Source organism: Conger conger, chromosome 3 (genome assembly GCF_963514075.1).
Source record: "Conger conger chromosome 3, fConCon1.1, whole genome shotgun sequence".
Lineage (NCBI taxonomy): Eukaryota > Metazoa > Chordata > Actinopteri > Anguilliformes > Congridae > Conger > Conger conger.
In genome coordinates, this window is record NC_083762.1 from 70,197,176 (window position 1) to 70,212,896 (window position 15,721).

Here is a 15,721-nt window from a genome sequence, read left to right on the forward strand (position 1 = left end):
GAAGCAGAGCCGTTATGCCGTCACAGCCTGGCAGAACGACATGTATATGAGGGCGACAGGAGCTGAGATGAGCTGGTATGGAAGGGACTATAACCGCCAGCAGTGTGGGAGGCCCCATTTACACCGCCCCGTTTACCTCAATGAACCCACCAATGTCTCCCAACATCTCCAGCGTCTTCCCCTGCCTCTTGGAGACACTCACCATCTATTCAAAGAAGCTTTAAGATTTATGGAGGTAAATGAGTTGTCGCTTTGCTTTTCCACTAATGCAGCAATGCGTCGCAGTGGGTACAGCGCTGAATTTAAGATCAGACTACTGCAGGAGATATGCTGCAGTCTATGAGATTAAGTACATGCAATGAGAGCCATCTTTGGTAAACACGTCAACAGCAAACAAGCATAGTGCCACCACACCAAGCAGTGCAGTTCAGTGCACTGAAGTGAAGCAGATAAACCAGGCTAACGACCGATGACGAACAGTAAAAGTGGAGAAGTACTAGCTATGCCAGGGATGGACAGTTTCATTCGTGGAGAACCAATGCATAAGCATGTATTTGTTCCAGCCAATTACCCAGGGTCAATTAGCTCTAAACACAAATGTCAGATGCATTTGACTCGGCTAAATAAATAATTCACAGAAGCAAGATAAAATCCAGAAACAACTGCAGCCTTACTTGGCCACCACTGGACTGTGTAGTTTTTTCTTTGATTCGTAGGGGTAATTTTCAAGATAATACAACAACAGAGTAATAATGTGGTCAAAGGCAAGTCTTAAACCACCAAGTTCACACTCCTTTGGTCGAGTAATAGCAACTGATCACTTGGAATGTTAAAAAAAGAAAAATCACAAGCTGCATTCCTTCATTGTATGAAATTATATTAATTGATTCACGGACACAGGAGACATAGCTTAGCCTGTATTTTAGCCTTTAGACTCCCCTAATTTTGCTTTGGATGAGACAGATCCGAGTAAAGTGATAAGCTGTATCCAAAGGCCTTTGGTGAACAAAATGGGCTTGACAGACGATTACTACAGCATCACAACGGTAAGTGCTAAAACTGTGCTGACATTGTGGCGCAACTCCCCTTCAATAAGATGAGAATTCTGCAGACTGCTGTGGGTTTTTTTTCATTAATATAAACACAGTGATGCATAGGTCTAAGATGTGCAAATGTTAGGCTCACACTAATGCAAGCCAATTAGTAGATGTCCCCCAGAATTATTTTTCTAGTCAGTACCCAACAATATTCAGGAACAAAAGCTCCTACAATCAAAGCATTGTAAAGCCCAGAAACAGATTTCTGCAGATAAATGCTGGCTAGTATAATATGTTACCCTGAAAGTAAGTTGGCAGCATGCAATCCTTTGAAGAAGCATCCTGAACTTTTTTTCAGACAAGGCAAGAGTGGAAATTTCCTCTTTGGAACTGGAACTGTTCAGTGGAATTTTCTGGACCCAACAGTTCAATAAAAGTGCTTTTGCGATTCAGTTTGAGGAGCTCAGACACTTTGGCTAAATGGATTCAGCATGATTCAGCATTGTGAAAGAAAGACGTTAGGTATTTCTATAACTGCAATGTAACAATTTAAACGATTACAAGAACATTCAGACAAGGATCATTATTTTATTTCCAGAATACAACGTGCATTAAGCAATATATTATGTGCATAAGTTGGGGCTAAATCATTAGCAAGTTTTCACAGCAGATAAATCATATTTACATAAACCTTTTTTTTTTTTTATATGGTGCATTGAAGAGATGTTTATAAAAGCCTGCTGTATGTTTACAGTTTTGCATCTAATCAGTAAAAATGATGGCAAGCAACCAAAAGTCGATAGCTATACAGACGTTAACTATCCGTTAACATGGCACCAAGGCCATGGCAAAAACAAAAAGATACAAGGACAAGAACAAAAACGACTTATTTCAACTGAAAGTAGTTGGCTGCCTGAAGAGACAGTTGTACTGTCACGCTTTGCAGCGTCTGTGTAGAATCTGTAATGATAGTGTATGCACTCCAGATTCTGCCTGGACACTACGGAATAGCTAAAGTACGTCTGCTGGATGTGACATTTAGCTAACTACCTAGGCCCTGTCCTGTAGCTGGTGGAAACACAGCTATGTAGCTTGTTGAGAGGAGAGAGCATAAGTTCCATAAGTACATTTACCCATAAAATACAACACAACACCCAAAGACACCGCCAGAAGGTTGAAACAACATAATTTAAAGATAATTACTTAATCTTGTGTTTGAATTTATACCGAGAATAAAATCTGAATGCTCCTGGTCCCATTGCTTGGGTTTTTGTGGTTTCAACAGAAACAAACTGCTTAGTTAAGAAAATGCAGCCCAAAGTTAACTGGTGAACCGACAGACCAACACAAAAACACGGCTTCCACACTTGTACTATATTATATATAGGGGACTAGTTTTTTTGGTGGTTTTGAACTGCTCTTTTAAGACAATCTCCAATAACTATTTTATTTGCAGGTTATGGTGTGTGTATATATATATGTTCAGGTATATATATATATATATATACACACACACACAGTAATGCAAAATGTTGTCACATTTTAATGAGAAAACAGGCAATATCTTTCGACATCATCTTGCTCCTAGATGTTACCATCATTTTTTATGAATGAATGGAACATTATAATTTCAATGTCCTTGAAAGAGAGTATTGTGCTTTATAGAAACATGCTGGACTAAAGAATGAGAATAACACAGTTAATATTTAGTCTTTAAAAAGGTATCAAAACAGCTCATTCTAGCATTGAAATCTACCATCCTTAAAAAAAGGAATTACCTTTCATTTATGCAAAGGATTCGTATGCACATGAATGCAACCCACCCGATTTTTGGAAGGAAAAATGAAATCCAAAAAACCACCACCGACTCTCAGGAGACAGTCCACCTGTTTTCTTGCCCATTCAAATTAAATATTTAGATTATTTTAAAAATAAAATGTGGCCTTGTTAACTACTGAATGGTACAACACCAACTTATTTTGTGGCAATAAGTAAGTAAGTAAAATCTGAAATGCCAACTGCGCCGTTAAAAAGGCATAGACAGATGGTCCCACGTTGTCACATGTGTCCCCTATAGACGATTCGGATCTATTAATGTTAATATGCCGAAACGAATGACTCATCTCGACCCACTAAAGGCGCCTTTTCGTGCATCATCGCATCTTCTGGTTAGGCAGCGCTTGCTATAGTCTAACGGAATAATAATACACACAAGTGTATTCGCCAGTGATTTTAGCAAGTGACACAGCAAACGAAAACCTGGGCTGTAAATACTTCAGATACAAAAGCTGCAAATCATCTCAGAATTACGCCGCATGCTTCGGAGCAAATGTTGATAGCAAACTACCATAGACAGCTCCTCGTTGCAGTCATGCGGGCTAGCTATTGCGTACCCATGCCATGGAAAGCACATTCACAACACCCAACCATTCATTTTTTCTGTCTATAATCACACGCAGTTCCACATGTAAGTTTCAGAAGAGAAAGGCAATTTACAACAAACAAAACATTATTGCACGTCTAGCCTGTTTACCTATTTACCCATTTTACTCCCTTAAGTTAATAAAGAGTAAAAAGGCTTTAAAGTTGATAAATGTTTTTGTAAAGTTGATAAACGTATTTGTATTGTAGAGTGACTGTATATGACTCACATTGTGTCTTCTGTATTTTGTGTATTCTGTAACGTTATTATATGCGTGTGTTTGTGTGCGTGTGTCGGTGTTACATGTATAACATTATGTAGCCAATATACTGAGCTTGGTTCGTCTTAATGTGTTAAAACAATTTATTGTTTAACTTTGGATGTCATAGGTGTTTTTATATTTTGTATATTATCTATTTTTTAAACGTAGCTATTGTGTATTCTTGATTCCTGGTGAATTTCATGTCTAATGACAGGCTTGACGCTGGAAAGCTAGACAGATGACTCAGTTTCGTGTTCGCAAACTTGATCTAACTAGTTAGCTAACTAGCTACTAACCAGTTTTAATATATTTAATAATCTTAATCGTACGTTTAACTGAAGAAATGTCATACAGAAAGAGCAGCACTAACCCAAAAAAAGTCCGGTGATTTGGTCTAATCTTGTCATTTTAACCACATGAATAGTATTAAATAAATCAGTGAAGGGTATGTTAGGCAACTACATCTTGCCGCTACAGGTAGCAAGATAGCCAGGACTTCTGCGTTGTAGCTAATGTTAGCTTGCTAAACTGCGAGCATCGAGACAAAGCACGCAGCACCTCTCCGCATGGTCACGGTGATGTTGATATCTAGCTGGCTAACTAGTAGTCTGCTAGTGAATTGAACAGCTAGCTGTGATTTTTCAATTAATGTTTTCTGAAATTTGATGTTCACGATCAAAAAGCCACACATTATGAATCGGTTTAAATTAAAATAAAGAAACAGTGGATATAATTGGCAAATATTTTGGTGAAATTGAAACCCTTACCTTTTGCTTAGCTAGTTAGTGCTAGCTGCCTAGAGCGCAACCGACCCTTCGTTCTTGCAGGAGTATCTGGTCTTCTGTAGTTAGCCTGCTAGCTCACAAGCTAGCGCAGCTGGTAGAGACCCAAAATATTTTTCGTCTCGCGCAATATTTTTGTGTAATTCTTCTGTACAAAAAAAATGCATCGACACGTAAATAAAAACTGACCCAAAGATGCCTTTATGTTAAATCCGTATCCTCGTGTCTCTCTTTTTGACGCGACTAGTGCAGCACTGCATGTTACGAAACGGTGTGGCTAGCTAGATAACTAGCTAACCTTCGTTATCTAGTTAAATGAAGGTAGTTAGTTGAATTCCTTTAAAAATAAAATGACTTGCTATGTGCGACAACACGTAATGAATAAGGTCAGTAGCGGTAACTAGCGGTTTATTGCATCCTTGGTCCAGGTGCTGTCTTCCGCGGTTCGTCCCTCTCTCCAGTTCAACTGGGCGAAGAATGAATGACAAAAAAAAAGCAATCACAGTCTGAAATGCGCGTCAACATACGCTGCTCTAGTAAACCAGCTACTGGTAGAGCCTACTGCGGGTGTCATTAGCTCGGGTCTTTCTCTTGACGTGTTGCTTTCTGCTTCAGCTTCTTGAAAATGCTATTTTAAATGGGGTATCCTTTCTGAAAGCATCCCTTGAAAGTATTAGCTAGCATTACTCGTGAAAACATTTAGTTCTTGGGTTTAAAGCGCCCTGAGTGGGATGGTTGGGCGGATGGATATCATGATGGTACCTGGATTGAGGTGAAGAATAGGTCTAGCCTAAAGCGTGATATCTTGTCACAGTGCAGTATGTCACGTTCATTTTCAATAATCAGCAAAGAAATGCATGTTTTATTCACAATTCAGAAACTTGAGCAATTCTGTACGATGTATTAATATGTCCTCGATTCGTCCTCAGCTCCTTTGTTGAGTCAAAATACAGAAGACACAATGTGTGAGAATTTCAGGAAGAGGTTCGTTGACTTTCTAAAAATGTGGTCATAAATATTAATCACATACTGAGCTCACCAGTGTTCACAGAAACTACTGCCAATAACCTAATGAGGTATGATCGCTCCATTACCAAGGAAGAGAACGCAGGACATTGTTGTACAATATGCTGTTTTAAAACGTTCAGGAATAAGACTCATATCGAACAACTCGAGTTTTCCGACTGTAATTTAATTAAGTGAGGGACCCTTGTTCTTCAGCATCTTTAAAAAAGCACTGGCACTGTTGCACGAAATAAGCCTTCATCCTCTAAAAAAAATTAAATAACAGAAGTTCTGTTATTCTGGTGACCATATTTTGAGCTTTATATATATATATATATACACACACACACACACATTTGGTACTAAAATTATGAAGCAGATGCTAGAAAGAACTTTATCCCCTCTGAAATTCAGAGGCAGATCTTTCTTGGATTCATGTGGTTGTACACCATCTGGATCTGGTTTCTTTATTAGTCATTTGAAAGGTTATTTAAGTGTACCAGGGTATGTTGCTTGTAAACCTGGTTCTCAATGCTAGACACTTTAACTTGCTCAAAAAAGGACATTCCTATACGATATTGGCTAAACTGCAAATTAAATTAGTGAGGGGACATATGTTGAATATTCAGGATTGGCCAATGCAATATCCAGAGCTCAGCTCATTATGAGGAAGCAAAGAGCATTTGTTTTTCAAACCTATCAACACTGTTAATGTTATCTCACTTACAATTTGCCTTAGACGTGGCATTGTCCAGCACATTATACTGACACCTTTTGAACAAGGCCCCAGGCACCTGTAGCAGTAGTCTGACTCTGAACTACACCGCAAGAGAAATATCCCCCCTCTGGTACACACACACACATTCCATGGCTTTCCCAAAACAATAGAGTGCATCAGACCAATGTCATCTGACCCCCGCCCGTGTCTGTCCTCACAGCTGCCCTTACCCAGCCCCTCTTTTTAAAAGGGTACCCATCCACACCAGTGTGACAAAGGGAAAGAGCTGAGTGCAGGACATCGGGGTGCTCCCGGCAGCCCCGGCAGGTCTCTCGCAGTGCTTACACAAGCCTACTTTCTGCAGATTGCAGCAGTTTGCGCTAAACCCCCTACAGTTCACACACAGCCCACATAGGACAGAGCCCCGCGCTGAGAGGTTAGGAATGGATTGGGTGCCGCTGAATATCTTCGCAGTTATACTTGCTTATTTTTGTCAATGGTTTTCCCAGTAAGTTGAAAATGCAGGTTTGCATATGCCACACTGAAAACTCCAGCAAAAATATTTATTGATAAAAGACTTATTTTTCCATAAAATATTCTACAACTTGTAATTATTGTTGTATTGTATTTCAGGTGTGCATATTGTTGTGTGTGTGACAGGTTTAGAGGGAAGCCTTAGTGCTACCTATAACCCCCTGGCCCCCTGGTGGACTTCACTGCATGAAGCTGTAGCTTCAGGAGCAGAAACACTGACACGGAGAAAGAAACCTTACAACCGGGGTGCCACCGGGTATTTTGAGCCACATGAAGACGATCTCACTTTGGGCAATATCACACCAGAAAGTACTATGTTCTCATATTTTTTTAAGGGTCTGTCAGTCAGGCCTTTTACAATCATCCTAACTTACCTCTCCTCCAACCCCCCACTCCACCCCAATGGCAGCCCTGCTTACAACTGCAAAGTATCTGCAACACTTATGCTCTATAGTATATACTGTAGGTACACCTGACTGTTGTTACTAAGAGCCTCTTCATCATACCCTACGCCTGCCTTCTCTCTCTCTTCCTCTTCCGGTCTCCCTCTACCCATTGCACGACTAGGAAGACAATCTTAGAAAACAGTGCATCAACAGAGCTATCAACTTCAACGGCTTAAAAATAACTTGCTGGACCTTCAGAGTGGACCAAACCTTGAGCTGCTGTCCTAATCCTGAATCTTATACTTGTAACCAGGCAGGGTTATAAAGGAGTTTGTGTGAGCATCTACAGTTACTACCTTGCTGCTAAAAGCAGGCAAGGTATAAATAGATATCAAGAGCAGGAGCTCTATTCATGGAAAATAGGAGATGGTATTCCGTGTTTGTTGCATAATTGCATCAGAACAGTGCTTGCCAGAAAGATGGGAGTGCAGAAAGAGAATCCAGCACTGTGCAAAATTCCCTATAGTTTTATCCAATTACAACATCTACAATTGACCGAACTCATATTTACAAAGACCTTTTTGATAGATGACAATGTAAGTAATAGTGGTGATGTTTTTTTGTTCTTTTAAATACAGTTCCATCAGTAGACACACAAATATGTTTTAATGCATTAATGTTACAGAAAGATTAATTTGGTGGTATGTTTCTTCTTTAATAAATAGACATGTCTGTTAGAATGTACTTTACATCTGGATTGTACCATTGTGGTTGGAGTTAGTGATGGATTGTCCCCCACAACACAAATATTTCATTCTTGAAACGAGCCATTTATAAAAATTTCTCAGTGCACAAAATGGCGTCTTGCGGGGAAGCTCAGATGGGACTGCAGATGAAGTGAAGCCAGCCAGTTTATACCCGCTGATGGTATAAGATACAGGGCAGGAGTTAACTCCTCAGTATCTAGTGGTGAAAGAGTCGAACTCTAGGGCAGGAATCTCTTTCTCGTTGGTAAAGTTGACCTTGTCAATGCGGGACATGGGGCTGCCTGTGGTTCTTAACCAATTCTTCCTAGAGACAGATACATAAACAAACAGAGAGAAAGAAAGAGACAGAGATTATAAACTGTACTGTTCATTTCAACAGGCTGCATATTGTATATTATTTAAGAGTGGGTAAATCATTGTTAAATGCCTATAAAAGAATCCATCCGTTCAGGAGTTCTTCCTTGTGCCTCTTCTTATGGCTAATGAAAATGGTTCAATGATCAGAAACGGATCAATGATGAATGACTGACAGCTGATGGGATAAAATCTGCCACAACTTCCCACTCCTGATACACCTACAGATGCCTCCACTAATCCAGCAGGACCAGACCGCCTATGCTAGATCAAGGGTTGCAACCAATATAGTATGGGTTACTGCCAGCGACCTACTAAAAGGTATTTATATTTATCCAGAGTTTTCCCCCTAGAACTTTCTCTCTAGGATGGCCTATTTCTGGCCTGCTTCTCTCTTCCCCTCTCTCCCTCTATTTCACGATCTCAAAGTCACCTGGATTGCTCCAGTTTTTAACTTGAAATTTTTTTTTTGGTGGGAACAGTTTTGAAAATTCAAAGGGAATAAATGGCAATACCAGGAGATTGAAATATCAGATAGCCAATCACAGGCCAAAGTGGTAAGTGTTCAGAATTCACTACACTTGTGTTTGTCATCCTTTTCATTTCTCTGTCCTACTGCCACAATTGTAAAAACAACAGTTGACAGATAACTGATTCCTAGAACACCCTGAAAAGCATGACACTGTGACACATTCCGTAGTCTCGTTCTTTTAGTTTGGACAGAAACAATAAGAGGTCAAATAGAAAACATAATTCTAGTTTCGACGTGACACCATATAAATCTTTGGTTTTGTGACACCACTTGGCCACATTGTAAACTTGGGACACAACAATAAATCAGACCAAAGGCAGGAAAGCAGCAGTTCCGGAACAGAACAAGTAAAAGACTGGCCTCAGACACTTATTTTCCATGTCTATAAAATATTAACACAAATTTATGTACTGTATGCAAACACAATACATGTACCCTTTTGTCTTAGAGATGCATTCACTGTATGTATGTATGTCTGTAAATTACTTCTCCACAACTTTAATGTTTTCCATTGCGATGATTTCATGGTAATATGAATGGGAAAAGACAGAGAGGTTGGGTATATCTGTACGATTTAATCACTCTATAATACAAAATATGCAGTAAATCCAGGTCAAAGAAAGCGAGAACATTAATAGCCTGCATGCCACATCCCTGCCCCACATCTCTGCTACTTGTGGGCACCACAGACAAGGAGTAGCCATACTAATTAAATCCCAAGTCGCTGGACCTGTGGGGAAATTCCCTATAGTTCAAAACAGAAGGGTCATGTTTTATAGAGAACTGTCAAAAATACCACATGTGTATATTTCTTGCTTAACCTAGTTGTACTAGGCTTCATTATTTTATTCTGCAATGGCATGCCTGCAGTTTTAATGGGAACCTGATCAACATATTTGGATTCCAGGAACTGGGGGAAATTGATCATTAGATTAAGAGTTACTGGAAGGTCTGACTGCAGAGGTGTCCTGTGTGTAATTGTCTGGGCCAGGCACATTTTACCCAGAATGCCTGAGGCTCTTATCTCACCATCCTTACAGAGCCTCTTGGAGCTGGAGGCCCTTTAACATAGCGCTGGTGCACACTGATGAGATGCATAGGGCTCAGTGGCCACCAGAGTAGAGGCACAATACAAGAGGAGAACTACCTCAGACAGGACATCAATATCATCTAATGATATAGACCCGCACACTGCACTCTCTAGCTTCTGGGCTTCTGTTTGTTCCTGCAATTAAATAAAACTGTGTGTGTCTGTGTGTGTGTTGTACTAGCTTTAGTCTAGTCTAGTTTTACGAAATTTAGCTTATCTCGGTTAGCCAAATAATATAGCTGCAGTAAGAATGTTCTGTGATTTTATTATGTAAAGCAGCAATATACTGTACCACAGAGCAGGGTATTTGTATGGCCCCACTGAAAGTCAATAGACATATAATAGCAATAGGGAATTTCTTTCCTTAAACTGAAGGTAACCAACCATACATTAGGTAATGAACAATTTCCCTGGTCCATTGCATCATCTATGACAATGGATATTACCTAATATCGATATAATCAGTAGAAAATGGCATTATTATTCAACTTAAATGTTTCTCTGAAGGCTTCTCCAAATTCAGTATGTTTTACTTCCACAAAATAAGTGAAATTGCATGATGGAATTTCTGGAGATATAGCTCTCTCTGCTGGAGAAATACATTAACACAGTTTCCTGCAGTGTTCAGATCGTAATTATGTCACTGCAGCCTACTTTGTGCAACAATTCAGCATATGCAGAGTACGTACACAATCTATGAAAGGGTACATTAAGTCATAAGTAGGCTTGTCTCACTTCCTATATTTGCATTCATTCATTGCCAAATTTGCATATAAAAAATAGCTTTTATGGCCACATTTCTTGTATTGTAAGTTTGTCTTAGTCATGTTTGCAATGAGAACAACAGCAACAAAAGTTCTCTTTTTTTTCTCTTTTTTTTCCAGACAGATGCAATCACAGTAAGTCGGAGCAGCTGGTGAGATACTCACATATTTTCAACAGCCTCTTTCGGGCCCTGGATTTGGCCCTCCACTGTGTCCCAGTTTGTGTTCCGCACCCAGCCCACTAACTGCAGCCGGCTCCCCTCTTTCTGCGTGTACTGTGAGGGGTAGGGATGGAGAGCAAGAACACGAGACTAGTGTCTGAAAAGTTAAATGGGCAAATTATAATGTTTATGCCGCCCCCCCACACACACTTACAATCTTATTATTAAATTGGCAAATTACAATGTATATCCCCCCCCCCTCGCCCCTCCACACACACACAACACACACACACACACACACACACACACGCACACACGCACACACACAATATATTCATTCATTATCCTAACCCGCTTATCCTGAACAGGGTCGCGGGGGGCTGGAGCCTATCCCAGCTTACATTGGGCGAAAGGCAGGAATACACCCTGGACAGGTCGGCAGTCCATCGCAGGGCACACACACCATTCACTCACACTCATACCTATGGGCAATTTAGACTCTCCAATCAGCCTAACCTGCATGTCTTTGGACTGTGGGAGGAAACCGGAGTACCCGGAGGAAACCCACGCAGACACAGGGAGAACATGCAAACTCCGCACAGAGAGGCCCCAGCCGACGGAGATTCAAACCTCCTTGCTGTGAGGCAGCAGTGCTACCCACTGCACCATCCGTGCCGCCACACACACAATTTCATTATTAATTATTATATTAGCTAATTGTAATGTTCTAGTGTTTATGCCACCACCCAAACTCTCTCCTTTACACAGACTTTGACAGGACCTTTCAACAACATCATTGCAGGCTTAAGTATAGGAGCCAGAAACGCACCTTGCGGAAGAATACACCTGGAAGAATAAACAAGTACATTGTGAACAACTGCAGGAAAGTAATGTTAATTATTTTGTAGAAATATTACATTATAACCTTTCCATTTCCGAATTAGTTGGTTACAGAAAAGCATACCCATAAAAATGCACTCCCCTCTCTTGATATTGAATGAGAAGATATTGATATTAGCCACGACAGTAGCAGAAACAGAAAATAGCTAAATCATACAATATATGGTGGCGTGTTTTACCTTGCACGTGTCCGAACACCTCGTAGTCTACAGAAGCCAGTCGTGACATTGCAGAAAAGAAAAATAATTGCTGCAAAATTATAAAATAATTGCAGTGTGATTCACTCTATGACCGGAGGAGGCTGCTACGGTGCTCTTCTTCAACGTAACAATTCAGCGTTGTTAAGAAGCGGCCTGTGGAGCTGCAATACAATATTTCGTTTGAAGTAAGGAAACCGTCGAGCCAAAATGGCGGAAAGCACAAGCTGGATAGTCTACTATGGGCGTGGCTCGGTAAACAGTAGCCAATCACAACGGTAGATGCATTTCATTCCTAGTTGAATGACTAAAAGGTTTATATTTACAGCATCTATAAATGCAGGACGCGCAACAGTAAACAGTGTAACAACTATTACAAGTAAGAATATGGCTAAAATGAATATAGCGAAATAATACAATGCACTGAAAATCACATAACAACTAATAGCTGACGTTTACATACAGTTAAAAGCAAGTCCATAGAATGGGTTTGTCAAAAGACAATGCGTTTGCTAATCCTGTGACCAATGCTTGTTGCAATGTCACCAAAAATCCCTACCCCAACCTCCAACGTAGTGTTACTACCACGTCCGAGGGTTAGGCTATTGCTACTGTGAGGATAAACTCGCGGGTGAACACTACGTCTTTCCGGATAAGTGATTATATGTAGCCTATTTTTTAATAGGGGGGAAATCAAGTAACTATTTACAGATAAGGCTGGAAAAGTTTTCATTCCGAAACTCAACCCCCCTCTCCACAGAACGTCCCCCCTCCCGCCCCCGCCAGTTTCGTTTGGGGGCTTGTCCCTTTGTGGGCGGGTTTTGAGCTATTAGGTTTTTTTACCACAGGGCTTCAAAAATGTATCTGACCTCGCAACACCGCTGGCGTCTGCCGGGTGCGGAACGTAACAAACAGGAAGTTGTTCAACTCCCTATCGGAACTTCATAGTTTCACCTTCAGCTTAGGCAGAAGAGATTTTTGAGACAGTCTGTAGTAGCGATACAAGGAAATCCAGCTCTCCAATTGCAGATATGTAGTTTAAAGGAACAAACAATCACTTTGAGGCTGCATCAAACCGAATTTAATATGTCAGTAAAAGATAACATTCGTACAATTAAACATTTTTACTCAACCATAGGTTTCTTTCTGAATTTTGACAAAACCATATACTGCAAAGTACATCTGCTTATTCGTAGCATCAGAAGCTTCCAAACACATAAAGAAAGGAAGGCTACATTAGACTATTGCTGATTTCCAGGTGTACGGCTTTTAGACAATCTAACAGCTTTACAACATGACCAATAATGTGCAACAATTGAAAGCTAATAATAGCTAATGATAATAAGTTAGTAATATTTACAGTATGTATGTGCCAGCTTTGTTACGGCTCCAATTGGTCATGCAAGTTGACTGCATTGAGGTCTTCCAAGGTGACTATCACCACCTAGGAATAAAATGAACACATAGTAAAAGGTACTCATTAACACAGACACAATGATATCTGCAAATAGCTGCCAAGAGCTCTGCACTCAGTCTTGCAATCTCTACCCACAAATACAATGTCTATATATCTTTTGGTTAGTAACCCTTATGAAAAAAATCACATGCAAAATGTGCCGTTTTATGTGACAATCACAGTTTTGCATTTCACCATTTTCATATGCAAATGTATATTTTCACATGTGAAACGAAAATGCCACATGTGAACTGGACATTTTCACATGTGATTGCTTTTTTCACATCTGAATGAAAATGTCTTGACATGTGAAAGGAAAATAGGTCACATTGAGTGATTTGCCATTTTCACATCACTGACTTTAAAAAAATGTGAATTACAGTTTTCACATGGTGAGTTCTGTGAATCTAAGACCAGCAGTTTAGTGGCATTTATTTTGTAGGCTTTCTTTTCATATGAGTCAGTTTGCCTCAACAAACAAAAAAAAAGAAAAAAAGAAAACGGACTAAGCCAGATCATTCTAATCAGGCAAAACTAGAAGCTGCAAAAATGCATCTGTGTAAACCATGTAATGACTCAATGTGAGTGGTAATGTTGAGCTGATACCTTGTCGTGACCGGGATCAGGGTAGTCACACACACCCTCTGGGAACACAGCGCGCACCAGCTGCTTTAGCGCTAGAGGGTAGATATAGGTTGGGCTGAGCTCCTCATCAGAACTACAGCCCAACCTATGCTGCAGCTGAGTGGGAGAGAGAGAAACAGTTCAGTTTCTGAACAACTTACCAAAAAGTGTACAAAGCACACTCAAAATGAACACGAACTGGAATATAAAAACAAAGCAACTAAAACCTAAATTAGAAATTGACCTTCTTGACCTTATCATGTAGGATTACATCTGGAAATGTTTGGAGCAAAGGTCAGATTGTGTTGTCTCCTCCACCCAATATGTAAAGTCAGAGAAAGATTTGGTGATGTTAGAGCATCGCCTACGATAGAGCTGTCCTTGCCCTACCTACCAGTCTGTACTGGATGAGTCTGTATGTCCTCTTACGCCTTGCTCGATCAGTTTTCAACCTTGATGCAGCATGGAGCAGTGGTGCCACCCACAGGGGGATGCTGTAGAAACAAGCATTGTGCACGTGTGAATCTGGCTTTAAAGCTCCCATTTTGTCAGTTGGGACAAGCATCCATTACAAACTGCATGTAAAAGTTCTGTGAAAGCACAAACTAAATTCAATGAAATATATTTTTGAACTGTTTAAAAGCACTACCCAGAGCACCAAAATAGGCAAACATTAAGCAGTCCTAGAGCTGCACCACTTAACATACAAAGACAGCTAGGACAAAAGCTTGTCACCAATACACGTGTTCCCAAACTTTTTTCTGGTGTGAAACTAAATTAATCTTCACAAATTTACAGGACCCCAAACACCCCAACCACACACACATGCCTAACAACACCATTTAGCCTTGCCTATATTGGCAATATACAATGACCTCATTACTTTATTATAGTCAGGTTGTGATAGTCAACGTGTAGTAACATACATTCACATTAAAAGACAAATTATTATTGTGTATTTCGTTGGCAGGCATTATTATCCAGAGACCAGAGAACTAAAATGTCACTATAAAACAAATGGCCTTACAGTACGTATATTGCACAGCAGATAAAATAAGAAAATGTATAGGCGCAGAGTTGTACACCAAAATACAATTAGCAAGAAACAAACACAAGCAGATACTTTAAGCTAAATTTAGGTTGCAACAAAAAAGAAATTCTGTCAGAAATGTATTTTAAAAATGCCAAGCTAATTAGCAAAACCCATCTCTTGCATCCATCCAAAATTGACATGAAAGCCAGAAATGCTCCCAGTTATAGCCTATCCACTAATAATAGTAAGCCCTCATATTTCGTCCTTGACGTAAATCGTTAAACAAAATCTTATTGCTTCTGGTGAACTATTAGCATCGTGCTTGGCCAAGCACATCTCTAGGCTATTTATTAACTATTTCGAAATTGGTCTGAAATTTTGATGAGGCAACAGAGGCAAAATACGCACTGAGTAAAAATGAAATATTCCATTACGTTCTAATGGCTAATGAGTTCGTGTATTCTAACTTACCAATTTAGTTTCAAGTTCTAGGTAGCTAATGATCATACAATATTCCGTTACCTATAATAATTATAGCCAGTCCAGGGTAATGTATACATATATGCCACAATAGACATAGGCGTTTTATTAGACTGTAGACACATTTTAGCAGTTTAACAAAAGGTTAGGAGTAGGCCTATGGGCATATGCTTTAATTTTTAAACTTCCATGCGATTATTTAGGCATAGCCTAACTG

At 39.9% G+C, this 15,721-nt stretch overlaps 2 protein-coding genes across 2 annotated transcripts in view; both read right to left on the reverse strand.

The window, feature by feature from the left end:
- Positions 1-4,591, reverse strand: part of LOC133123358 (spectrin beta chain, non-erythrocytic 1-like) — an 82,615-nt gene extending 78,024 nt beyond the window's left edge. Inside the window, exon 1 of the mRNA XM_061233762.1 lies at positions 4,489-4,591. The gene's annotated coding sequence lies outside the window, so the exon portion shown is untranslated. The remainder of the gene's footprint in view (positions 1-4,488) is intronic.
- Positions 4,592-7,793: 3,202 nt separating this feature from the next.
- On the reverse strand, positions 7,794-12,648 carry LOC133124639 (acylphosphatase-2-like). Its single transcript, XM_061236018.1, has 5 exons — positions 12,375-12,648; positions 11,894-12,075; positions 11,644-11,660; positions 10,819-10,928; positions 7,794-8,217 (listed from the first exon to the last, which is right to left on the reverse strand). The coding sequence occupies exons 2-5, from the start codon at positions 11,940-11,942 to the stop codon at positions 8,103-8,105; spliced, it is 291 nt and encodes a 96-aa protein (XP_061092002.1). The 5' UTR covers positions 11,943-12,075; positions 12,375-12,648; the 3' UTR covers positions 7,794-8,102.
- Between the last annotated feature and the right edge of the window lie 3,073 nt (positions 12,649-15,721).